A 27804-nucleotide genomic window follows, 5' to 3' on the forward strand; every position below is an offset into this window, starting at 1 on the left:
GCCAGCACCGCACCGGCACCCGCGGCCGCTCGGCGGGACACCCGGGCACGCTTCGCCCCTCGGCCCCCGCCCTCAGCAGGCGCCTCAACGTTGAGAAGCAGCGGCTCCTCTCCCGCCGCAGCGGGACCCAAAGGTAGCGCCACCCGTCCCGGTGCCCCCGCCGGCGGCGGAGGCCCCGGCGGCGGGGCGGCTGCTGTCGGAGGCGCGGGGGGCTAAGGGGGGCGGGTTTGCGGGGGTCTCGCCGCCCTCCCGCCTGCCGGGTTCGAACCGGGGGGTCGCGGTGAAATCGCGGGGCTGCCTCCCGTGCGGGGCAGCGCAGCTGAAGTTTTCCCGGGCGGCTCCAGGTGTGTGCGTGTCCCTTTCATCCCTCCCTCCATCCTTCCCTCCATCCCTCCGGCCGCAGGTACCCGCGGATCCGGGCGGTGGGTGAGCTGCAGAGCGCTGTAGAGCGCCAGGGGAAGGGAAGGCAGAGCTGGCAGCGGCTGCAGCGGGAAAATGTTGTGTGGCTGGTAATTGCACAACCGCAGGGGAAACTTGGGCTCGACTAATTTCACTAGAAAGGGCAGAGCTTTTCAGCGTTACTGTCATAAAATCACACAGTGGTTTGGGTTGGGAGAGACTTCAAAGATCATCTCGTTCCAATCCCCTTGCCTTGGTCAGGGACACCTTCTGTTAGACCAGGTTGCTCAGAGCCACATCCAGCCTGGCCTTGAACACTGCCAGGGATGGGGCATCCATAGGTTCTCTGGACAGCCTGTTCCAGTGATTCATCAACCTCACAGTAAAGAATTTCTAAGTAACCTAAACCTGTTCGCTTTCGATTTGAAGCCATTCCCCCTCATCCTGTCACTACATGCCCTTGTAAATCCATCTCCCTTGTCTCTTTCCATCTTTCCTGCTGGCTCCCTTCAGGTAGTGAAAGGCTGCAATTAGGTCACCCCAAAGCCTTCTCTTTCCCAATTCTCTCAGCCTTTCCTCGTAGGAGAGGTGCTCCATCCCTTTAATCACCGTGGTTGCCTCTGCTGGACTTGCTCCAACAGATCGATGACCTTGTTGTGCTGGGGACCCCAGAGCTGAATGTCTTACTGTACTATTACTGTAATACCACTGGAGGAGCTCCATAAAATATTCCAGTGCTAGGCTGGCCACTGCACTCAGAAAATATTCCGAAAGAGGAAAAAAGTTGAGATATGGCTTTCGAGAGGTTACGTTTTATGGATGAAATGAACATGGCTAAGGTTTTCAAAAGAGTTTGTGTTTGGCAACACTTTTTAGGAAGCCTGTAGGAGAAAAAAGCCTCTGTTGTTTGAGTTGCAAGTATTTGCTGTGGACAGATAACATCTAGTAGTTTCAACACGGGGCCATCACCATATGAACAATGAAGTACCTGTGCACCCATGGGATCAACTTCAGTGTGGTTTGCTTTTGTGGAGTTTTCTTTGGTCATTTTGTTTTCTCCCACTCTCAAGAAAAGTCCTGTAGTTGACTCAGTACTGGTGCAACTGTACTCGGAATTCCGAAGTGACTGTCCCTCTCAACCAGACAGAGCAGCATGGGGAAGATTCCTATTGTGAACACTGGATAGGAGGGGAAGAGCCACTCAAAAACTATGAATCCAGGTTTTATTGTAACCTTTATGGACCTCTGCTTAAAACTCACAGAAAGTTTATGGGAGAAGCCTGCATTTCTGTGAGCACTTAGGATTCAGCTGTATCTCTAATTGTCATTTGCTACACAATGGTCTTGCACAGTCACAGTGCCACGTCCACCACGACTGTGGATTACTAACCTGATTATGTACCCTACCTCCTACCCGTGGTTACCTATTTTCTCTTTTACTCACTACTGTATTCTCTTGGATGTTAGCAGTATTTTATTTCAGGATAAGAAAGATAATTATATAAAAAAGAGTAGCATAAGTCTATCCGTAAACAAATTGTGTTGGTGTAGAACAATGTGAGTCTCATTCACTTCTAACCAAGATAGTTAATACAAAGAAAAAAACCCAGGGAAACCAAATTATAAATTAATATTGCCCATTGGGTCTGCTTAAAATTTTCATTAGTAGTTGGATAAAAAGGCAGCTCGCATAAATTTGTTTGATGCTGTAATACTGCTTGAGCTACAGTTATTTGGAATCTGAAACTGTATTCAGAAAATCCCATCAGACAAATAAAACTAAGCAACAGCAACAAAAAGAATTATTTTTTTCATAAGACTAAGCCAAAGTTTTCATACCTTGGTTGCATAGTGCTGCTGATGTAAACTTTCTGTTTATGTAAGCCAAGTTAAAGGCTTTCTGTCAAAAGCTGCACCCCCCAAATGATACATGTAGAAATGAAATGCTAGCCATGAAAGGGGAGAGCAGTAGTTCTCTCAGAAAATAAAACATGTAAATTACAGTGACTCAAATGTTAGAGGTGTGGAAATATTGATGCATAGTTCTAGTGCTGTGCTGACTAAACAAAAGCACTTTACATAAGAAAGATAAAATCCAAGATAAAGCCTCTATCAGAGCTGCCATGATTTGAACTCTTGCGCGCAGAGGTGTTTTATCTGCTGAGGTGTTGTGCTCTTGGCTGTTTGATTACTCAGTTAGCAGAAGAGATTTCTCTGAAGTTCCTGTTTGCTACGTAGTAGACACAAGCCTTTTGGATAGGGGTGTGCTTTTATGTGGCTAAAATCATGACCAGGTGCTAATGCCAAACCGAATGAAGTCGGAGGCAAAATTCACGTTCATTTCAACAGTTTTTGCTCTTATGTACTATACATGATTTGACGGTGGGAAGAATGAAAGAAACTGCATTTCATTAGAACTGTTTTAATCATATGAAGTTGTAAATATTACTCACCAAGGGTAATTCAAAAATATATATATACCCTTTTCATCATTGCATTTCCTCTGCCTTATATTATTTATAAAACAAGAGTGGGACATTTATGCGCATTTGGGTTCCTAAGCAAGTAAAAATCAATGGGAATTAGCAAATTGCAGACATAAATCTCATTTGGCAGCTATCATTAAGTGCCTAAATATTTTCAAATCTGGCTCCATATCATTAGATATAGATTTCTTCTGGATAGTTATTCTGTATTTTTGTTTTGAGAGAAGAAAAAAGTACCTTGAGCTCCTGGGGCATTCAAGATTTACTTTAGCATCATTTGTTGTTGACTAGAATAAAATGCAAATTGTTAGGATAATTGAAATACTTTTTGATTTGTGATAGAGTTTGAGCCAATAAATTGGTTGCATGTAGTAGCATATTTGAGGTTGCTTTTACGTCAGCACTGATGAAATTGCCGTTTGCATTTATGAAAAATGAATTTGTGAGATTTCAGGTGTTCCATTGTATTGTGGTTTGTGTGGGAACTGAAACTATAGTGCAGGAAGCCGTGTTTTTACCAGTAATTTATATTTTCTTATTTGCTTTTGAAGTTGGTAAGATTTTTATCAAGTATGTATTGAATTCACTACAAGTTTTTGCTTGACTGTTGGCTTCATAAATCTTTTTCTGAGCCAGCTTTGTTGGGAAGAATTGATAAAATCAAGGAAATTGCTTTGAGAAACAAGAACTAATATTTCATCATTATTCAGTTATTAAGGCAGCTTTGTAGACACTGATTTTTTTTTTTTTTGGTTTGTTTGAAGCAAGGATAGGGAAGTTCCTTAGAGGCAGATGCTATTATAAATATGTGTGTGTATTTGTGTGTGCACACAGGTTTTTAAATAATGAACAGTTAACACTGCAACAAGAAGAAAGATAGTTCTCAGACTTTACTTATGACAGAGCTAAGCAGGTGTAGCAGCAGACACACAGTTTGCTTCTATGCCCTGTTTGGGTTTGGACATACAGGTGTATTGTTTTGTGATATTATCTTACATTGTTATGTTGTTCAACATAAAATTGCTTCTTTTCCACTCTAGCAGTCATAGTTTCTGTTACTATATCGTATCCCCCAGCATTTGGGTGACTCATTTAATAAAACAGCTGAAGTGCATTTTTTAAAGGGAGGTTCTGTCAGCAAATGTGGTATTGGGCATGGTCAAGGCACGCTCTCTTTTCTGGGAAGCTGAAAAAAAAAAGCTGTATCATCAGCCAGCTTTTAGCTGTAAAGAGAATGGAGCAGCTAAAGTGCAGTGAAAAAATACAACAAATCCAACTCAAAACAATTTAAGCAAAGTAAACAGGATGAGAAAAAAGGATTTCGTTGCCTTTATGTACTTAAATAGTACTGTTTTATATGAAACTATTTACATGCAAGATCAAAATACTTCTTTGAAAAAGTAAGGAATGTCTCCTGGTGTAGAGAACTGAGGGGGATGTGCTCAAAGAAAAGATCAGGACAGCATGTCCAGTGTGAAACCTGTTGGATATTGGCTAGGAAAAAAAGAAGCAACACCTGAATCATGGTGTTAGTAGACAACTTTAACAGAAAATAATACTTGAAGGATAATAAAATACTCTATGTAATTATATAGCAATAATAGCTAGCTTGTAATAGTTAATAGCTTGCATATTAACTTATTAAAGGATGAGTTTTCATTTGGGAAGGGAAGTATGCAGGTGTTTCTGTATTTTGAATGTTAGCTTGTAAAGGGAAAACTACTGCAGCTTGTAGCCATTTCCCTTTTCATGTCATTTGCTGCTCATGTCTTCAGTGAGCAACCTGGATGTATGGATTGATGACCCAGTGAAGAGACACCTTCACCACAGCCAGTGGTTTAGCTTAACACTGTGAGCAGAAACAGGTTTTTCCACTTGCTTCTCAAAATTGTTGCCACGTTTCATCAGTGTTAATGCCAGATTAACTCATTGGACAAACTGTGAAGAAAGTGCATTAACTGTTGATTCATTGACTTTGTCCTTGCTTAAAGTATGATAGCTTACAGTGTTTGTGTGGCAACTTCTCCTCCTGAAAAAAACTGGGAGGAACTAACACTGGTGTTTCCAAACACAAAATATGGCAGAAGAATAATCTGTTTCTCATAATTTCAAACATTTAATGTAATTTTTTAAAAGATTTTATGAGTAAAATCAGTTTCTGTATTTGCAAATAATTTTTTAAAGGAAAAGCCCATGTATCTATAACCATTCCCTGTTTAAACTGTGAAATATGGGCAGGTATATCACTCTTTCAGAGAGGTGAAAACAGATTCAAGGTGCTACATTGCTGGCTCAGACTGCTGAAGTAGTACTTTACATAGGTCAGATCTCAATCTAGTACTGAGGTTAGAATATTCTTAGAAAGATGAAAATCAGTAGATCTCTTTTATCTATTTCCTGTTTGTGTATTTTTTTTTAATTCAGCACTGCCAATGAAGAGTCTTCATTTCTCTGAATTACAGCATAAAAATAGGAAGTCACAGTACATGACCAGAGAGAACATTGCTGTCATCCTGCACATCTGCACTGTGTCTCACACAGGTTTAATTACTTCCATATCAGATACAGCAGGCATATGTAATATTTTTTGAATAGGTAGGCTTACTTGTGCATTATGTCAGTATGGATTTATGTTTTCATTGCCCCCCATGGTACACATGGCTTTGGCAAGTGCAAATGTGCAATATGACAGTTACAGTGTTGTGCTATTCTTGCTTCATAATCACTCACTGAGCTGCTACATGTGCACCCTGGTTTCACTATATGGTTTTGTTTATCTCAATTTTAGAAAATTTGGCATGGGGTGTTACTTCTTTGAAAAGCACAAATATGTTTTAGGAAAGTGGTGGATATGTCAGTACCAGAATTATGCTGTTTTCTGGGCAATAGGTGTTACGTTACTGAGAAGTAAATTTTTGGGTTTGTATTATTAATACCTGGCAGCCATATAAAATAAGTGTGCTAATGCTATGTTTAGCAGCTTGTGTTAATGTTGCTACAACAAACTTTAGAAGCAGCATTTTGTAGTTACCTCTCAAAGCCTGTAGCTCTTCATAATTCAGATGTTCGATCTTGTTCTGCTGAAGTTGATAGGAATTTGTGATTAACTTTGGTGGGATCGAGATCAAGACTGCTGGCAGACAACCTGCTGCTTTCCTTTTCCAATTGTATTTTTCTGTTCATGCAAGTGCATTGGTGTCTCTGTTTTCTGCTGTCTCATTTTTTTAGCTCTCAATCTGGTTTTTAAAATACTTTATACTAAGAGAAGTTTTTATTTTTCCTCTTTCTGGAAGCTTATGATATTGCCTTTGTTTATAATCTACAGTACTTGTCAGTTCTAGAGCACTACTTTTATGATTAGTTCTCTTTATGTATTACAAGTAGAAATGTTGGTTTGTCCCTACTGGAAAGATGAGATTGATTTCTGATACCAGCAGATTACAGTTGTGCTACCTTTTCATGTAGGTGGGCTACCTGTCTTTGACTAAAATCACTTCCTTTCCAGATGGCAATTGTAACATGAACTCTCTCCATCTGTCTATAAGAAAATAACTCGTTAGCTGGGCAGGTCCATAAGTGTTTAGATTTGTATTAAACTGTATAGAAGTAGAAAGAATATTAATAATAACGTTCCCCATGGCAGGGCAGGAGCGCGTCTGCTGTGCCTTATACCCCTTATGGCAACGAGCAAATGGACATTGCTTCTCTTCTGCAGCACCAGGACTGACTGTTGGCTTGGTGGCTCTAATACAGAGGAAACCACATTTCTGGATCAGACACATGGATGCACTCAAAATGCCTGGGAAGGGATGGGCATCCCAGAATGGGTTTCTCAGAAGTCCATAACTCTTGAAGGTAGCTGGTAGCAGGCTGAGAGTGGAATGAACTCTTTAATAGTAAAGTGCTTAGTGGAACAAAAACTGGAACCCCAATTTTCCTCTCATCCTTTTCTCACTCTTCCCTCTAGCTGCTGAATTTGAGTATCATGCTGTTGTTTTTTTTTTTTCCCTCTTACCTGATTATTGTTAGAATTTGCAATGGGCCTGGTTTCTGTCTTCTAATACAGGTCAGAGTAGAATGTGCTCAGTGACTCAGCTGTGACTGTCATACTGCTAAAGTTGATGCAAATCTTAGTCATCTGCTTTTCTTAAGGCAATTTTGATGAGTATAGTCTTGAACTAATAGATACCTAAATACAATAGCTCTCTATTCACTAGATAATTATTTTTTATTCTAATAAATGTATTTCCAATTTACTTGTTACATGACAGTTGGGTTCCTCAAAATACTATGGGAAGTCCTGTGTTAGGCATAGTAGTTTGCAAAGTCAGCTGCAATGATAGAGATCTTTTTTGCTTATCCATTTTGGATTTCTCTACTTTTAATTCTTTCTGGTATGTATGAAATTTTTAGCCTGTTTTATCAAAAGAGCTACAATAAAAACCCTGAGACGAAACTGCCTGATGTAATCTTTCCTGAGCAGCCTATTACATCAAATAGATATGAACATGTTGTGATATCATCCAGCATTTCCCATTATGTATGACAGTATGTAATTACAAAGGTTGGTATTTCCAAGGAAACCCAAATTGCCCATGAGCACATATTCCACAGAAACTCAGCAGACCCAGTGGTACTTTGATTAGGACTTTTGATAAGTTCTGTTGATTCTACTGCAGAGGTAGTTAAGGATGATACAGCTCCAGTTGCCCATACTAAATTTGGTGGTGATCAGTGGTCCCTCATGAGGTTTGGCAGACCAACACAGTTACTTTTATCTCAGTTGTTTCATTGAGTGTGGACATTTTATATATCAGGTTTCATGAGTTGCAAGGGCAAAAGACTTAAACATTTAAGTGTATCCCCCTTAAGCCTAAACCACAACTGTTCATGTTACCAGAAATTGTAGGTCAGGAGCTTTAAAGAGATCAGTTATGTCTTTAAAATGGATCAAAGGCTGGGTGTTATTATTGAGAGTGTTGGCTTTAGTACTTGCCTTAGGCAAAGAATGAATCAACACCAGAACTATGGTGAGCACCTGAGTTTCTGGCTTCTCTTCATCTCACTTCATCTCACCTGTTGGTCTTACCTGAAATGAGCATGCTCATTTTATAGCCACATAATAATTTTCTAAAACACTGTTTACACACCTTACATAACTAGAGTGGTCTATAATAATACTAAATTGCTTTTATTACTATAATTTTGTATATATGAAAATAGTTTGGCTGGAAAAATAGCCGTCTGTTGGGGTCCAAATTTTTAGCATTATCAGAAGGCTACATTTTTAAAAAAGGAATACTTCAAATATACATAACCTTTTAAAAATGCTTCTAAAAATGCTGAGAGTATATATATTTATTATACTCACATACTTTATAAACATTTTGAGTTTTATTTGTTTTGTTTCATATGCATTGCCTATACAGTGGCTTCCTCACAACTGAATCTCAGTCTGCTTTGAAAGGGAACCATCACCTTGCAAATATTCTTAGTCCTACCTATAGAGTTTATAAACCTTTTTTGTTAAGAAACAATGCTCCAATAAAATCTGTAGCATAGCCTAGGCCGCCCAAGGTTCTATTCCAAATCAGGCATTAAAGGACTGGAAAAGATTGAGGGAAGAGTAACAAGCATGATCAAAGGTACGGAAAAGCTTCCATAAAAGGAATCGGTAAGTAAGCTGGTACTCTTTAGGCTGGTGATCATACTTGGAGAGTTATAATATGAAAATGGTAATTAAGAATAAATTGTTTACATATTTTCCAATACAAAAACTAAGGGGGTAATTGAATGAGATAAATGGATGACAGGTTCAGAGAGGAGATGGTTTATGCAATGTGTTATCTATGCAACTACGTGCCATGCTTATCATGTTATAGGTAGTCTGTTACAGAAACACTATTTTCTATTTCTATCGAACCTGCTGCTCAAGTTAAACTATTTCCACTTCCCATTCATTGTATTAAAGCTCATGTGGTGATCTAGCTGTGTTTGTATGTTGACAGGTACATCAATATGGCTTGGTAAGGATGAAATAACAAGCATCAATGTTCAGAGAACGCTATGTCTGGTGTCAGAGTCAATCTACTTTTGGAAAAAAGAGGTCAAAATCAGTTGATCTTGTCCATGCACGACAGAAGAAATTAAGTGACAGTAGGGTGATGGTTGTCTGCCAGCTAAAAGAACTGAGGGCCTGCATAAGATATATTAACTTACTATTGTTATCCGTACATAAAATGAGCTGTGCCACTAATGGATACAGACTCAACTGATGGCTCTAGTTTGGGACTTTCCAACAGCATTGTTGATTTGCCCTTGTAGCCTGGCCTGGCCTGAGACTTCTCGGCAAATCTGTTAACTTGGCAAAACAACTTTTGGTTTACAAAAGTTCTCCAGTTAAGTACTCAGAAATACTCAGTCTTGGCATCTACATCAGGAGTATGACTTGAAAACCTAGTATTTGTTAGTTATTATCATTTTCTGGGATTAAATCCTGTTGAAATTAACAAACCTAGGCACAGCATTTATACAATACTCTGTAATTAAAACCATCCAAAGTACTGGAACTTTGGCCTCTTTAAAAGCAACAGTGAATAAAGAACTCTTTCACTCATCAGCTCTGTAAATCCCTGCAAGCTTGTGTAGAAGTATAGAAATTACCTTACCAGTTCCAGCAAATCAGTCTGGGCCTGGGGTTTTTGTGTGTTTGCATGCTTGTCAAGGCATAACCTAGGCAAAGCTAATTAGACTTGTGGATCTGACAGTAGGGCTGATGTTGAATCTCATGTGCTCAATATGGCAGCAACAATAGCTCCTGCTGTCTCATCTGGGAATGATCAGATGTTAGTAATTTTTAAAATTAATTTTAAAATTACATTTAAGTAAAGTAACAGGTATTTGCAGAGCATAATCCATTTAGGCTCCTTGTGCTGAAGAAGTGATTAAGAAAAAACAGTTTCAGGGAATTCTTGTAATTCTTGAACCTTTGACATATAAAACAATAGATGGATAAGTGGATGTGTATTTTTATCTCCAGCTATTTCCTCGTCCCCAACAAAAGAAAGAAAGAGTATCACTACACATCTTGTGTGCCTCTTCTATTTTTTTTTGTTTCATTATAAGAGTGCTTTCATTTTCCTAGCAATTGGGTAAGGGTGAATAATGGGTGTCAACAATGCTTAATATTGAATACGTAACATTATGTGTATTTATTGCCGTAGTAAAGGGCAGCTTAATCCAAGCAAAAGCAATGTTTCACTGTCAAGTACCAGATCATGTAGTCAGGAAAACTGGCACTGACACCATAATTACAGTTTGTCCCTCTTCCCCCTCCCCCTAAAGAGAGGTTTGTTGCTGGTGGACATAAGTACTTTTGACAGAATTACTTGCATGACCAGCTAAAGCCCTTGCACAGAAATTCGCCTCGTAGCAGGTATACTTTTGATTTGACTGCACATTTCTTGAATGTTACGTCTTTTTCTTTGACATACCTAAGCTAATTTTAGACAGTCTTTGGCCAGCAAGTTTCATGTTCCAGGAGGTGAATTATGTTACTAATGGAGCACTGGAGTTTGCTCAGACTTTTTATACCTTATCCAGAGACTGTGGAGTTCACAGGCTGAACTGGCCAGATTGTCTCAAGAGTCTGACTTTTCTGTCAGGTGCTGGATCATCATCATTACTTCTTTTAGCTGGATTTTTATATTCACACCATATAAGTATTTCATCTTATCAGTTTCTGACTGAATTTTCAACCATATTTGATGGAGGGGAAGACAACAGAGGTCAAGACCTCAGAGTGCTCAGTGTTCATCAAACTATGTGTGAATTAGATCCATATAAGACAATAAAGTAAGTCTAGGAGAGACTGGCTTAATAAAGCCCTAGCCTCAGCAACACTTTTTTCACTGAACTCTGTCAACCTGAAATACAGATATAACATGGGTTGTAAAATACAATTCCTGCAAATAAATTTTGGAGGGGATCTTGACTTACTGAAACGTAAAATCCACTGGCATTACTACACTAAGATCTGATTCAGTGTCAGTGATTGCCTTTAGGAGTTGGTCAATAAATTCAGCAAAGACATAATCAGAGTAGGAATGTCAATATTAGTTATGTGAGACTTGGACATCCCAAACAGGTGTTCTCACCTGTTATTGATAATACCTCCAGAGGCTACAAACCTCTTACCATTTACAGTACAACTTAGGTTTGGCACACAACTCTAACTGAGGAAATACGTTTGCATAACAATGGCCTTTAAAAATTAAAGATGTATTTAATTCTTTGAGTTTTAGTGTTCCTTGAGAGCAGAACGTCATGTGGAAGGGGGTATTACAGGCATCTGTGTAGGAATGTAAAAAAATTCTAATCAGTACAGTATGAAAACATAATTTATATTAATTTTTGTCTCATTTCAGATGAAGTGGCTATCTGTCCTGCCCCAGCAGTGTCTTTTGCTGATGACATGTCTCCTACTGGCCTTGGAAGCTGTACCTATAGACATAGATAAGACAAAAGTCAAAGGAGAAGGTCATGTAGAAGGAGAGAAGGTAGAAAATCCAGTAAGTGTGAAGAAATTTATCTGCCAAGTGTTTTTCCTAATTGTCAGTAATCTGGGGGTAGGAAACTCCCTTTCTGTAATTTACATGTTCTTTACTGGAGTTACTTGCAGGAAGGAAACTAATGTTAGCCAGGATTGTCACAGGGTCTGCCATCTACTTACTACAGGGAGGTTCTGCTTAAATTTGTTCTTTCATTTTTTTTCAATTTGCTGCTAAAGGTGAGGTGGCATGTGGAAGGGATTCCCCAGCTTACAGTAGGAAGAACTTACTGTTCCACAGAGACTTTTTTCAAAGGACTGGGTGGTGGCCTAAGATATTCTGCTTGCTGATTCCAATTCCATGTTTCAAATATAACACTAATGAGTGAATTGCACTGTTTTATAAAAGCCACGCTATATTAACATGACATATGTTTGCATATTACATGGGTTCCTAAACAATTTTCTTCTCTTGTCAGTTGCTGAAACAAATGAATCGTAAGTTGCTATAGGGCAAGGATGCAACTGGGAAAAAACTAAGATATGTAAGACAGCATAATACCTGTGTTGCTGAGATTAGAGTGTCAGTTCAATAATTGTATTTAAACAGGGCTAAATGTTTGTCAGTATATTCTTTTCTCAATTTGACCTATTTTTTTTTTTCTTTAAGGATACAGGACTTTATTATGATGAATATCTCAGGCAAGTGATAGATGTCTTGGAAACTGATAAACATTTCAGGGAGAAACTCCAGACTGCTGACATAGAGGAAATAAAGGTAGGTTTGAAAAAAAGAGCTAAATTAAGGTTAATTAAATCCATCATCATGAGCCATATATGTTGTATTCTTTCTTTCTTTTTTTTCCCATACTCCTCTCAATTTCTGTGAACTTAAATTTAATTTTTACTTAATTAGGTATTTTACTAGATCTTTGCCTGTAGTTAAGGGACAGCAGAACTTCTGTTCATTAAAGAATATTCCATAGCATAAGAAACCCCAGCAACAACAGTCACTTGAATGCATAGTTTCTGCCTGCTGCCTATCTCCTAAAAAAGCTAGTTTCAGACTTTCTGCAGGTAGGTGAATCTTTATATACATCAAAACGGCTGCAATTGTAGCTTTCATGTGTAGTTGCCTCCTGAGTAATTTGGAACACTGTTTTGAACACAGAGGTATATTTGCTTTCTCAGACTAAGATAGTAAGTCACAAATGTATATGATGACATGGAAAAGAATTACAAGACAGATTTTAACATCTGGAGATATTGAGTTGTGCTAAGAAGTAATGTCGGTGTATATAGGAATAAACCAGACCTCTGTCTTTCTCTGCTGTTGTCCTGTCTTTTGTACCAATCCACAGAGACTATGTCCAAAGTCTTGGCCACCTTGTTGTCTTTTACTCTTTAGTTCCTGGCTCTAGGTGGTGGCTGTTCTGCATTCCCCCTTTATGAGCTAGAAATTCAGCAAGGGATAGGAAGGAAACAGCCTAAAGTGACAGACTTAAGGAGGAGATCCTGCCTTTTGTGTTTCCTTTAATCCCTCATGTTGCTGTTGGCAGCTTTCAGCTTCTTTTTCTTCTGTGCTCCATCTAGTGTAGCCCGTGAATATTGCTGTTCATTTCAAGGGTCTTGCAATACACATTAGTAGCTGTTGCTGTGTTTGTACTTTCCCTCAACTTTTACAGCCCTCATCGAGGGAATGTGAAGAACACAGCACTTTGTGTGTTTCTCACAGTTCTTTTCAATTAAGTTGAGAACATTTGATCAAGAAACTTGTCACAAACATTATTAGGCACTGCTCCTTCAAGGTTATGGTTTTGCTCTTTGGATCAAAGATAGAAATTAGAGCGATAGAAATTTGGAGTAAGATAGAAATTCTCTTTTCAGAAAGCTTTTAGGATTCCTTTCTGTTTCCATAACCATAGGCATAAAAATTTTGAATCTGCTCTTTGGAAAAATGTTGAGATTCTCACAGTGAGTGCCACAGTATTGCCAAAGACTGCCACTAGTCTGCTGTCTTGCAGCTCATGTCTAATCCTAAAAACTACTTTCTTCTAGTTTTTATACATAACTTCTGTTTCTCAACAGAGTGGAAAGCTAAGCAGAGAGCTTGATTTAGTAAGCCACCATGTGAGAACACGGCTGGATGAACTAAAAAGACAAGAGGTGGCAAGATTAAGAATGTTAATTAAAGCTAAAATGGATTCTGTTCAAGGTAAGAATACAAAATTTACTGAGGTGAGTTGTGGGGCAGTTGTGTTGGAGAAATGCCAAAGTTCATTAGTTGTGTTTTGTTTGTTGTCAAAAATAATAACTAAGCTGAAAGTGAGTGTCCTTTCTGAGCTGGCCTAGAGCCAGTAAAGACCTGTCTTTATAGGAAACTGGGGATAAGAGAAGAGCTATCTGTGTTTTATAAATACCTAAACTTCTTCCTGTCAGTGGATTTTTCACTGACAGAAACAAGTTCAGTTATTTATAAATAAATACATTAGATACTTATAAATAAAATTTTTAGATGCTTCTAATTGTTTTTCAGCTTCTTTTCTATTTTGTAATGCATCAATTCATAATTACTCACTGAGAACAGTAACATAGTAGGGCTCTGTTTAAGAACACATGACACAGCATTTCGTGTCTTTACAAGGTAGAAAGTTTATTTTTGGACAGTCAGTTAACATGAAAGTTTTCCTAATTGTCTTGCTTTAACCCCCTTTCCACTAGTTAGTTATTGTACAGATTTAAAACAAACATTAAACATTTATATTTAGAGGATTGTTTTTCTTATTTGGGGGTCAGTTTTTTAATTATTCCGGTCACTGCATGTTTGTGTAGGAAAAGGTGCTATCCCTTTTTATTTCTATTACTGAAGAACTTTTAAAGTATGCATTTAGAACTAATTCTGTAAATTTCTTATTAGTGGTTTCTTTTTGAAGAGATTTAGTTGCTCATAAACAAAGATCCTAATGATGGATTCCGTGATCTTGTTTCTGAAACAGTGTTTTCACAAAGAAACTCTTCTAAAAAGGGCTCATTATTTTATTATTCTATTATTAAAAATCTTAGCAAGTCATGGGGAAGGATCCCATGGAATTGAATGCATGGTGCTCCTGTTGCAGACGAGCAGTCCAGGGACATCATGATGACATTCACAGTGAGCCAGGTGACAGCAGCTAATGGTTGTGTACATAGTAATTTTGTGTATCTTAAAGTTTGATGGACTGATTACATCAAGCCCTCTCTACTGTCCTAAATCAATAGTAACTAACAGAGTGTGCTTTAGAAAAATATTTCCCCCCGGCAGCTCAGATCTGTTACCAAATAAATGTGAGATCTTGCATTTGGGAACAGATTATTGCAGTTCAGAATATTCAGGTGACTACTAAGACGTGAAAACATTTTGTAAAGTTTACAGTCAGCTTTGCCCATGAGTACTTCACATCATATACAAGTATGGCCGGATTACCTACAAAGAACAGCTGCATCTACATGCCTAGGCAACATCTGAGAATAGGTACCAGGAGCATTCTGTAATAACAGCAGGCAGAACAGTTTGGTTTCCTTTTATTTGTTCTGGTAATCTTTGCCCCAGAACACCACTTAATAGCTTAGTCTTCTGTCTGATCTAAAAAAAGAATAAAAAGCATACAAATGCCCCTGCTTTTTCCCTCTCTGATGGATCAGATTTATAAAAAGAAATCCCAAACAAATCTGAGATTATATTGTGCATATATTCAGTTCTTCATCCAGATGCGTTTTTAAATATTTTCACCAAGATCCTACTAGACTGATCAGTACAGGATAGAAGAATGCTGGGGGTTGGGTCTCAGATAATACAGTAATGTGGCAAGTAAATATTGTCAAAAAGAATTAACCTTTTCCACTAAGTATAAGAAATGGAGGAAAATTGGTTTGGGGGCTGGGTTTTTTTGTCGTTTGTTTGTTTTTCTTAAGTCTAGTATTACACTTGTGAAAATGTTTCAAAACCAGGCAAAGGCACATATATCTCAACAGAAATCATGATCTCACCAAGGAGGAATGATGGCTGAAATCTGCCTTGGCCAGTGTTTGCTGTTTCGTGATAATACAAACACAACATTCCATGTAAAACAGACAGTTTTACACTGTCACACAAACAGAAATTCTGTTTTTTCTTTTTTTTTTTTTTTTAACAAATAAAATATTCTTTGCTAAGCCATCTAGTAAAAGCTTGTCACAAGTGTTGCACTTAACGTATCAAAGTGTGTGCTGCTTAAGAGAGCATTACTACCTAGCATTAGTGTTCAGAAGCCATGGTAACAGCTAGAAAAGCCTGTGGGTAGGAAAGCCTAGAAATGTGTTCAGTTGAGTTTTTTTGTTTTTTTAATGATGCTCTTGGGTGTCACCCCTGTTATAAGGAAGAGAAATAGCTTGCAGCTTTTAGACAGAAGACCCAACTTTCCACTGTCTTGCACTTCTCTTTTTCCACAAATGAAATCTGAATATCTGCTTCTCTGATTTGCTATACTTTTATACCATATTGTACATAAAACTTTGGCCAGATCTAAGTCATTTGTAAAATGTACAGGGCGGTAGAAGAGTTGGATTTTTCCCGGTTTGGGTAAATATTCAAGTTCTTAGCTTTGATACATCATGACTTCAACAATCTCATTTATATAAAAGAAAATAAATATTTTTCTTAGTTTATGTAGCTCAAATTGATTGTACTTTTCCTTGCTGAACCACAAGCCTTAATTTGTGCATGTGAAATTACTGTGTGCAATGCAACACTGACACATCAGAAGGGCTGTAGTGCAAATCGCCATTAAGTTTGCCAACCTCCTACAGGAAAAACAACTTTAGAAATTTTGCTATACTTTCCTCCAACAGTGAAAAAATTATCCAGGCCTCAGGGAGCCTGAGGTACTTACAAGGCACAAGCTCCCATATGAAAAACTTTAACTTCTTGATCTCGCTGGATTTCAAACTTATTTTCGTGTTTTGCACGTGTACTTTATTCTTTCAGACACTGGCATAGACCATCAGGCTCTCCTTAAGCAGTTTGAGCACCTGAACCATCAGAATCCTGACACCTTCGAACCTAAAGACTTAGATATGCTGATCAAAGCAGTGAGTGCCAGATATGAACTACTATGGGGGATTTGGGGTATTATTTATTATGCTTTTTTCCCTCTGGTAAAGGCAAGTCCTTTCTCATATACCACTTTTTATAAATGACAGGCAGTTTTCGTTTTCAGAGAAAAATGAGTTGTCTCCATGCACACTGGAAAACTGTTGTCAGGTGTGCATTATGCTAAAGAGCCCATAAACCTTGGGATGTCATATTATCAGGACTTGCATTTATATACACCTACACCTACAAAAAATACACCTTTCTGGAAGTCTTTAAATTAAATACAGTTTAGATAGGGGTATGTTTTTTCCAAGTGTATTTTCTGATTTCTATTCTTAGATGATACAGTAGTCTCACAGAATTACATGAGTAATCAACCCTAACCTAGCCATATGAATTTTGGGTTCTATTATATATATATATGTCAAGCTGCAAAACCACAGCAGAGTAGAATTTAAGATACCAGTATTAGAAATTGCTTACATTGGGCATGGCATTCAGTGTCTCTTTAGCAGATTCAGTATCAGTCACAGGTGTGGGGCTTTTTTTCAGTGCCTGTTTATTAAGGGGATGTAGTTAAGCACTGCGTGGCTTTTTTTCAACTGCTAGAGAAAAATACATTTCCCAAGGGGAAAACTACTGCATGCCCAACATGACAATTTGACAGATTTGATATTTTCAAAATAAATCGAAAGGTAATCTATAATTCTAGCTTCCTGTAATTTTTATGTAACTTTTTTTACCCTTGGAAAATTTTATCTCCATTTTCTGTAAAATTATTTTTATAGAGATATTAAAATTTTTCTTGCCATTTCTGAGCACCACTTCTGGGAAAATTCTGGTTGGCTAGGAGATGCATATCTTCAAGCAGTTCTTTCTTTTATTATGTATTTTATTGGTTTGTCTCTTCATTTCTCAGCCAAGATATTGACAGAGTGTAATGGGCATTTTAAGGGGTCTTTGTTTTGCAATTGTTTTTTTTTTGAAGATACAGTGAATCTGAAAACTATGATGTAAATCATGGAGAAACAGTATGAGGTGTAAAAATGAACTTTGAAAGGCACTACCAAAAAACCATTTGGCCTGTGTGAAAACAACATATCATTAAACTCTATACAATATTTGTTAAAAATTCTCCCCTCACTTTCACCCTGTCTCTCCATATAATTGTTTTATATTTTATTTAATCTGCACAAAGGTACTGCAAACTAACCCCCACTATTAGTGAAGGCACTTTTTTCATTACACTGTGGGATAAACTACATATGTTCTCATTTTGAAGTAATCAAGGAGTTAATGGTACTATTAGAGTGAGACTTACTTGAGTTCATTTATTACTAACAGATGAGAAAGGACACCTTGCTGCCTTCATATTGTACTGTGCAATTGCAAAAATTGTCTAGCAGTTGAACCCTTGCAAATTAATTTCTGTGAAAATAACAGAGGGGTGATGTTTCTGCATCGCTGTCATGTGAAAGGACCCCTCCCAACTAGTCCACCCCGCATTTAAAAGGAGAATGGCAGAATGGCCAGCATTGCCCACGGAGCTGAACAATACAGTGTTTGATGTCAGAGGTGGTACACAGTCATATGGCATAATCATATCTGCATGTATCTGTATTTTTAGGCTACAAGTGACCTGGAAAACTACGATAAGACCCGCCATGAGGAGTTTAAGAAATATGAGATGATGAAAGAACATGAGAGGAGAGAGTATTTAAAAACACTGGATGAAGAAAAGAGGAAGCGAGAAGAATCCAAATTTGAGGAGATGAAGAAAAAACATGGAGATCACCCTAAAGTTCACCATCCTGTAAGGCCACAGCCTGTTTTTTATCTGACTGAGTGGAAGCCTTCCTTTCCAGAGAGAGAAAGCTAACACAGAGAAGGGTGTATCTTGTTTGTTCTCAGCATTTGCCTCTTCTCACTGACATGGGAGCAGAGCGTGGGCACAGTCAGTGCTGAGAGCATTACAAACCCCACTATACAAACCCCCATTTTTTCTGTACAGGTGTGCTATTTTCTGGCAGAATTCTTATTTACAAAGATGCTGAAACTCGTGAGGAATAAGCCAGAACATTATTCAAAACTGTAGGGATGCCTTCATGGTGTGCCTGGCCTGCAAGGAACTGCATCACAGGACCATTTGCTCTGTAAAAGGCAAATTAATATAACTTCCTTCAGCTATTGTTTCGAGATGAGTCTGTATAGCTATGACTGATTATTACAGGTGCTTCTTTCCACAGAATATGCATTTCTTTGACACTCCCTCTTTCCCTGGGCCTTTCTGTCTAATGAATGTATTAGACCTGACCAAAAGGGGATTAAAGAAAATTCTATTGATTCCATTTGCCACGTGACTAACCAGCAAACAAAGTCTTTCAGAGAAACCATAGTGCAAAGGTAATGCAGAAAAATTACACTAAATTGTCTTTTGAATAGTTTTTTTTTAACCAATCTATAGGGAAGCAAAGATCAACTGAAAGAGGTGTGGGAAGAAGCAGATGGACTAGATCCTAATGAATTTGACCCCAAAACATTTTTCAAATTGCACGGTAAGAGGTTTAGTTTTAATTTAATGAACAAGTGAAGTTAATTTCTTTTACATTCTGCTGAGGACAAGTTTGCCATATGCCAGGATGAAGTCTTATACTTCAAGCAACTTGGATGAGTCTGAATAGTTCAGAGGAGAAAATACTTGTTATTGTTTGTTAGTTTCCTGCAAAGTTTTAAATGGAGCATAAAATTTGAAAACAGGGTTTTGTTTAACTACTCCTAAAATCCTACAGCCAAATACCAGGAGTGATTACTCAGGGAAGCATGGGTACTTGGAGGGCTGTCCATACCTATAACTTTGCTTGCACACTACATACTAGGAATAAATCCTCGGAGGTGTGTCTGTGATGTGGGAAAACCTGCTTTCTCTTCATCTCTGCAGATAAATACCAGACACCCCTAATCTTTGGAATGGCCATAGAAGTGCCAAGCCTCTTCAGAAGAGGTTTATCCAGATTCTCTTGATAAAACAAAAACCAAAAATGCCCCCTAATCCTGCCGCTGTGTTTCTGAGCAATGTGCAGCTAGAAACAATAAGTAGTAGAAGTAGCAGACATGAGGATGCATCTCAGTGGACATTTTCCTTTAAATGTGATTATATCATCTTGTAACCTTAAATTGTGGTATTGTTAAATGCTTCATCATAAAGTACCCCTAAGTAGATCCTGTGTGGCACTAGGTTGCAAAGGGTTGAACAATATATTTGACTGACTAATCCCAAAGATGATGATTTAGTTAAAGAAAAGTATTGTAGTTTGAGTCTGAACTCTTATCTTGGTTTATAAAATTTATAAATATGTATTATAGTTATTAAATCTTGTTTCTTCTTTCTAGAAAGAGATTTCGAAAGAATTTTCTGAAAATTCTTGTTAGCTTGTTTGTGCAAATCCTACCAAAACACAAGTAGCTGAAACAACCTTTTGCCTTAGAGCTTAGTATTTAAAAAAACTTAGAAACCATTAAACAAAAATATTACATAATACCATACATTTGAAGTAGACATTCAATTTCAGAGGTTGTATAACAATATTCAGAATACAACGCAGGATAAAAGATGGATCATTAGTTATCAAGTCTTGTCCTCTCGGCATTTGTAATGAAAAGTCATTTTACAGTTATTTTAAGTGCTGCATATTTATATAGATTTTCACATAATTCTTTAGGTTTTTTGGAGAGTCATACTGTCAGTTAACAAAGCTTTTCTGCAAAATTTGGGTGCTTCTGAGTCTAATTACAAATTTAGCTGTTAAATTGCAACAACTTGTTCTCAGTAATATTTTTTGGCAGTTGCACTCTGCACAATCCTGTGGTGACCTATTTCACTTTGCTAATCTAAGAAGTAGGGCTATTGCTCCAGACTTGTCCAACCAACCAAAAATGGCAGTATGCTTCAGCCAATGCCTGATAAAAATTCAAAGAGAAAATCAACCTTTGTAACCAGTTGCTTGTTAAATGAGGTTTTTAATCCACATGGGATGTGTGTGCTGATCCTTTTTTAACTCATGAAGGTCTATTATATGTGTGATTTTCTGTACCCACTCAACTTGCATTTTAACACTTGTTTTTGTAGATGTCAATAATGATGGTTTCCTGGATGAGCAAGAATTAGAAGCCCTATTTACTAAAGAGGTAAAAAAAATCAGAAGCTTAACTTCTTTTAGTAAATGGTTACAGGAATGTCTGTATTTTTTCCAAGTATATTTGGTGACTTTGGACTACAAAATAGCGTATTTATGCTGAGTTTTGTGCATCCTTAATAGTTCTACAAAAATGCGGAACCTATCAGCAGGCAAAATAAAGTAGTTGAAGAATAGGAATCAAACATCAGAGATCTAGTGCCCATGTATTTCTCTGTCACAGGCTTGTTTGAGATTTTATAATCTGCAGGATAGGTATTACCTGTATAAATTGCAATGCAGAGAGCTGCACTCCTTCTCTGCCTAGATGCAGCCTGGTAGAGGTTTTGAGATTCTGAAAATGTGCAGCTGTGCTTGTTCAGTGTTTTTCAACAAGTCTTATGGGAAAAAAGGGTCACACTTGTCTGACTTGGCTCAGGGACAGCATGCTGTGGAAGTGACTGCAGAAATTCTGTATGTTTTGTGTCTAGTTTGCAGCACATGTACTTCTGGGAAAGTAGACAGGCTCTTAGTTTCTTTAAGCCTCGGTTTGTTGTCATGAAAAGCAAATATCAGTGTGTCTTTGCCACCCAGAGGGGTAATGATGGCAATTCCAAAGATGGGAATCGCAGAATCAATAGGTAAATGAAGGGCATTCATCTTCATTTTTTCAGTAGGTTATGTTTTGGTATAGCAGAAAAGAAAGATAAATTTGCCAATCAAAGGTCCAGTACTATGGCTGTCAACATCTAGTATAATATTTTTTTCTGATTTAATGAGTCAGGGAGGAAATGTGCTATACAGTATATATATAAGCTTATAAATTCAAACTAGAGTAATTTTTTTAAAAACATGATTTGCAAATACAAATTTCTAACAATATTTCGCCATAACCCCCCTCAATACAGGGCAGTCTTTTTTGACATATGTCTCACTGTTTTGCAGGTTTTTCACTTTAAAAACAAATAGTCTGGGGTCTTAAAATTACCTGCAGCTAAGCAAGAGAAGCTCAATGCCTAAGAAAGCTAAGTAGAAGCAAATAAACATGGATTCTCCAGAAAGGCATTGTGCAAGAGGAGAAGTGGACCATTAAATTTAGCACTCAGTTTGTCTTGTGATATCCTAAATGCTTACAGGGTCAACTGCATGCTCTGGTAAAAAAGCTCCTTGCTCCCATTCCAGAAACCTCGTGGAACCTCTGCCTGCTTTGAATCAAATGTAGGGATCAGACTGTGCACACCGAGGTCAACTTTACTGTAACATCCACAGCACTGAATTGCAACAGACCACATGAATTAACTGAAAACTTCATTCTTAGGAAAGAAAGGCCCACTTGTTGCTTAAGTACTGTGCTGAAAGAGGAAAATTGCATACACACGCACACACACACACACACACACAGACTCTCTATTGCAAAAATGGTAAACTTACGTTTTTAACAGTCTCACATTGCTTTTCCAGATATTCTCTGTCGTTTGAATGAGCAGCCCTTTCTTCAAACTAACTTTTACTAATTCTGAATTTTAGCTAGAAAAAGTTTATGATCCCAAGAATGAAGAGGATGACATGGTTGAAATGGAAGAAGAAAGGCTGAGAATGAGAGAACATGTAATGAATGAGGTGGGGACTGATATTCATTAGAGCTGGTTTCCTTCTGTGTTCCAGAAATACCGTTCTACCATGAAGTGTTGTCCAAGTGCAGCAGAAAGGGATGACCTGTCACACTGCATGCTGTTTGTGCTGGGATTCACATAAAGTAACAATTCTCAAGCCCTGTCCCTGTATTTTGATGTAAATGCCTGCTGACTAGTTTTTGTTTAGGAAGTTCCAGGGAAGGAATTGTGCAATAGCCTCTGTCTCTTGCAGATACTGAGATGCAATAGAAGTTCCCTGTAAATTGTGTGTCAAACGGAGAAGAACTCGATAAATGTTCTTTGGTACTTGGAAAATGGTTAAGATTCTGGTGGATAGAGCAATGGCTTCTTTCATATAGCACACCTTGGTCCCTTCAGAAGATAGCTCAGAGCTCAAGGTATCACCTGTGACAGTGAATACCTTTACCAGACCTGATGGGTTTTCACCTCAGGAGACAGAGGAAAGGGAAGGGGATATTTTGAACCGCCGTGTTTTCCACTCATAATTTTTCTGTGTGCAACCATATTCCTTAAGCTTGAGGAACAGAGCAAGCCTGGTCTTCTATTAGTCATAAAGCGAAGTGTTTCCTCCCTTCCCCTTAAAGGATTCTGACACAATTCAGAACCTCCCCATCCAACAGTGGATATAATTTTGTGAGTCAGAGTAATTACCAGAAATCTACAGAACATTTTTCTCAAAAAAGTCATACATTCCACTGTTAGTTTTGGGGCTGTGAACACAAATGTTTCCAATAAAGCCAATGATTTTTGAAGTAAAGTGTGAAGATTTACTTTTTTATTCTATTTTTGTTAAGCTATATAAGCTTGTGAGAAGTTTTCAGAAGATGTTGTGGGTGATCCCTCGAAAATGGGACAGTTTAACAATTAAAATGGTTATATTTGAGGATATTTGTTTGATGAAATTAAACATTAGCTCCACCAAAACCCACCCATTAGGTTAAGTTTAATTTTTTGCTTCAAATAGGTTGACATCAACAAGGACCGACTAGTGACTTTGGAAGAGTTCCTCCGAGCTACAGAGAAAAAAGAATTTTTGGAGCCAGACAGCTGGGAGGTAATGAGAATGTGTTCCAAGTACAACATAGAGTAGCATTACCAGCACTCTACCAGGAAACCAAATGGCATGTCTGTGACCTTTGCTTTTTTTCAGTTCTGTGTTGGTATGTGTGTCGTTAAGCGCCTTAGCTAAATGTAACCTACAAATGTAGCAGCCTAATGTAATGCAGATGTGAGCTTTATGGGCCTCACACACACGGAAAAGGTCTGGCGCCACCCTGGGGATTCTAGGAGAGCTTTTCACACATGCTTTTCAAATGGAAAATTTGTTTATAAATCACTTTAAAGGGAAGATAAGAGCTCAGCTGGAAGCAAGAGGATAGTTTTCTCCTACTTCTAAATCTGTAGTAGAGTTTTGCAGACAAAATAGCTGAGAAATTACTATTTTGCTTTTTGCTGCGAGTGTACTAACCCTTTACAGTGTCGTGTCTTGTTCTGAGGGTTTTCAGATAAGAATTTCGTTGGGCAGATAATAAAAAATATACTTGTGTTCCTGGCTAAGTATTCACACTTGTATGTATTTTCTTGCAGACACTAGATCAGCAGCAGCTCTTCACCGAGGATGAGCTGAAGGAATTTGAAAATCATATTTCCCAGCAGGAAGATGAACTTAAGAAGAAGGCAGAAGAACTTCAGAAACAGAAGGAAGAGCTACAGAGGCAGCATGACCAGCTTCAGGCTCAGAAACTAGAGCTTCAGCAGGTACATGTATGGGGACAGAATATTTTTTTTCCCCTTTTCTGTATCCTTATATGTGTAACAGCTCATGACAGTTCCCAGCTCTGGAGAATTCTTTACCTTGATTTCTTGTAGGAGTCCCAGCTGAATTCTAAACTAATAGCACCACAGCAAAACATAGTCTAATATTCAGAGTTACAGCAAACAACATAAGCATCTCAACTCAGCCATTTACTCACTAAACAAGGCTTTACATAATGACTGCGAAATTTGTTACAAGTGTATTCATTTATGTCACATCAGAGAAAGCTCACGAATTTAAGTTTTTCAACTGTTGTATTTTATTTTTCACCAGGTTGTAAAACAGATGGAACAAAAGAAACTACAGCAAGGAAATCCTCCTGCAGGTCCAGGTGGAGAACTGAAATTCCAACCCCGTATGTGTCTTTCTGATAGATACACAAACTTTAAAATAAGATTTGCAATGTAAAAGCCATTACAACTATATTTTCTGCTGGAACTATTAACCTAATGCAATTTTAATGACCTCTATAGAGAGGTTCACTAAAGAGGCTTTAAGAGGAAAGTAGATAACTCTTCTAAAGTATTCCTGAAATCTCAGTGCTTTTAAATCCATAGTAAAGAAACAGAGTTTTAACACAAGACATCAAATAGGCAGAGAAGGAGGATTATCCTAGACCTATCAGTCTAAAAATATTGAGATCTAGGGTATCTAGGATTTCTGAGCATCCAAAGAAGAACAGGGACATACAAATGACCAGGTCTGTCTTACGTTCTGTGGCTGCATCGCATTCTCAGACCACAGAACAAATCAAAGCATTTTAATATTCTCAGTGGTCAATTTACCAGCAATTGGATGCAACATGACATGACAACGTAGCCTTAGACAATATGAAAGACCAATTGCTTCAACACCCTCAGAAGAAGGTAGTGGTATAATAAATCATTGCATTTGCTCATTGGTGGCAACAAAACAGCCAGATATATATTAGCACTTCTTATCTGTAACGGATTGCCCAGATTTCCTTTGTGCTTTAAAGGAGCTCTCTTGATATTCATCTCAAACACAGGCTTCAGATCTATTCAGGCATCCTTTTGAATACTAGAAGCTCTTAACTGCCCCTGCAGGGCCAACAGTGGGATTTCAAACCCCAAGTGTTGTATTCAGTGATGACAGCTTTGTTGGTACCCTGAAATTCTACCCATTGAGTTCCATGAAGGGAAATGATGAAATGTCAGAACCACTTTTTGTCTTTCATTTGCTTTGAATCAGCCTGTGGGTAATTTCATTTTACGATCCTTAGTTCTGAGAGCCTAAATTCCCCTCACCAGATGATATATTCTTTTGATACTGGCAGTATTGCAGCAGTTACTGTTCTTAACACATGTATTATTTTATGTAAAATCTTTCTGCAAAGTCATTTAATCAGGTGTCATAAGAATTCATTATATTAGCCAGAAATGGTCACTACTCATTCACTGAGTCAAGGAGATCCAAGTAGATAATATTTTAAATCCATAGGTCACTGGAGTTACTAAGGATACTTGAAGGAAAAAAGAAACCCAAAAATGCACCTGCAAGTTCGTCAGACTATGAAAATTAGTATTATTCAAGCATAGGCAAAGGCAGAACACTGTAAGTATTGATGCAGCAAGGAGTAACATATAGGAGCAAGTTCTTTAGTATGTCTTTTTCAAGCTTCCCAGATTGGGATTAAAGGTCCCATGAAACCATGGTATATTTCAGAAAAAACAGTCTTAAAAGAATCAATGTGTTATTGTTTAAAAATATTTCACAGAAAGCAGAAACAATTAGTAATCTAAGAGGAAACACTGAATAATAATGCAGTCTATTGGGTAATCTCAATCTGATACTCTGTTACTCACATAGAAAATTCTTAATTCCATTTGTAAACCAAAAAATAGAAGGTTTTGTTGATTGTTCCTATGATAGAAACCTTCCTTCAGAGGCTTTTCACATCTGGGGCCAATTTAATTGAGAAGTTACAAATGATTCTATTCTTGTTTTACAGCTGGGGAGCACAAAGTTGGAGATGCAGCAAAACATCCGGCAGGAGGTGATCAGCCTTTACCACCAGGACACGTCCAAGAACCAGCTGTTAGAACTGATCAAGTTCACGCTTAACCACTTGTGCCTCAACTTTATAGCATCTTTATTATTTGGGGTGGGAAAAGGGTGGGAGGGGCTTGGGGGTGGGTGGGCAGGAAATCAGAGTGAAACAAGAACTCTCCGCTCTTTTCCTCAGACTGTAAAATCATGGGAATGTTAGAGATAAAGTATCAATCAGGTTTGATATATAAATTAATTTTCTCTCCAGTACATCAGTGAGAAACACAAGGGGATCATCTAGAAGCTATAGTAGAAGAGGAAATTAGGGAAACCATTAATATTAAAGATTTTTATGGCCAGGGGACTGAGCTGTTGAACTCTGCTCTTACAAAGAGGGAAGAGATGTCTGCCATTCTGTGTTTAGGCGTGAATCAGAATCTTCTCAGAGAGGAAACAGGGAACAGGCCTGAATGTCATGTTAGGTCTAGTTTTATGTAGAAACTTTCCAGAATGCTGAAAAGCAAAAGATAGGGAAACAAAGACCATAGATAAAAGGCCTGCTTTTCCCAGCACTACCAAACCCTTTCTTCTTTGAGACCAAATAAAAATCAAACCTCTTAATCACAGAAAATTTGCACTTTCTAAAATTTAAACACGGCAAAGAATTATGTGGAACAGTGAATATTTTTCATGTTTACAGAAGCCTAAGAATTTCACTGTAAGCCTTCAAAAGGAATACTGTACTTCTAGTGCATTGATCTGAACCGTCCTCCTTGTTGAGACTAATTCTGTGTAGCAGTTGAAAGCTCAGCTGGCTCTTGGGACAATACTTTTGTCCCCGTTTCTTTCATCAGATGCCAGCTGATCTCAAAATTTTGCATGTTAATAAATAAGCTTTTTATGTTGATGGAAATATTGTGCAAAACAGAACAAGACTCTTTTTCTGTACAGATTATCCTACCTCCTACAATAAAACCAGATTTTTCAAAGTGCACCATGTGCTTCAGAAAGCTCTTCTCAGACATGAATCTGGGACTCGTTAAGGGTCTCACTGTTAACTCTCCTGAGTTTTTCAGCAGTTGGTCTAAGTTCATGAAGTGTCCTAAACCAGGGGTGCTACTTGATTGTACTATTTTGGTATTGAACCAGGATAGGTCCCTAGTATTGCAAGCCAAGATTTTACAAGACTAAGTTGATTTTCCTGTCAGTTTTACTATAATGCTGAAAATTTGTGTGACTGTCCTTGCTTTTCATTAGTTTCAAACTGAAAGTATCCTAAAGTGTAAACCCTGTTTGGATTTCTTTGTTTGCTTGGGTTTTTGTGTGTGTTTTTTTTTTTTTTTAAACATGGGTTGTTCTGACTGTATAGTGCTGGCTTTGAATGGATACACACACATCTCAGCTAGCATCCTTTACATTTCCTTCCTGTTCTAACTGCTGACAGTGGCATTAAAAGAGGTATTTTGGGTTTTGAGCAAAGAAACAGAAGCATGCCTCTGTTATAGAAAGATGTTCTTTTCAGAATAAGACTTGAATATTTTAGGCAAACTCAAAAAAGACAGAAGGCAATTGGTAACATTTTGTGTTGACATTTGGGAAGTTTCTCAC

At 37.9% G+C, this 27804-nt stretch overlaps 1 protein-coding gene across 2 annotated transcripts; it reads left to right on the forward strand.

Moving 5' to 3' along the window:
• On the forward strand, nucleotides 1-27804 carry NUCB2 (nucleobindin 2). 2 transcript variants are annotated; one of them, XM_027893913.1, is made up of 13 exons: nucleotides 1-133; nucleotides 11312-11456; nucleotides 12093-12211; nucleotides 13522-13648; nucleotides 16436-16539; nucleotides 18171-18356; nucleotides 19008-19098; nucleotides 20670-20728; nucleotides 22243-22335; nucleotides 23335-23424; nucleotides 23958-24128; nucleotides 24460-24541; nucleotides 26159-27804. In XM_027893913.1, the coding sequence occupies exons 2-13, from the start codon at nucleotides 11312-11314 to the stop codon at nucleotides 26269-26271; spliced, it is 1380 nt and encodes a 459-aa protein (XP_027749714.1). In that variant the 5' UTR covers nucleotides 1-133; the 3' UTR covers nucleotides 26272-27804. The 2 variants fall into 2 exon arrangements, with proteins under 2 accessions (XP_027749714.1, XP_027749715.1); XM_027893914.1 differs by having other exon boundaries at nucleotides 2-133; nucleotides 11312-11455; nucleotides 12104-12211.

The sequence above is a fragment of the Empidonax traillii genome, unplaced genomic scaffold (genome assembly GCF_003031625.1).
Source record: "Empidonax traillii isolate 1590-97213 ecotype Southwest subspecies unplaced genomic scaffold, ASM303162v1 scaffold410:size520991, whole genome shotgun sequence".
Classification (NCBI taxonomy): domain Eukaryota; kingdom Metazoa; phylum Chordata; class Aves; order Passeriformes; family Tyrannidae; genus Empidonax; species Empidonax traillii.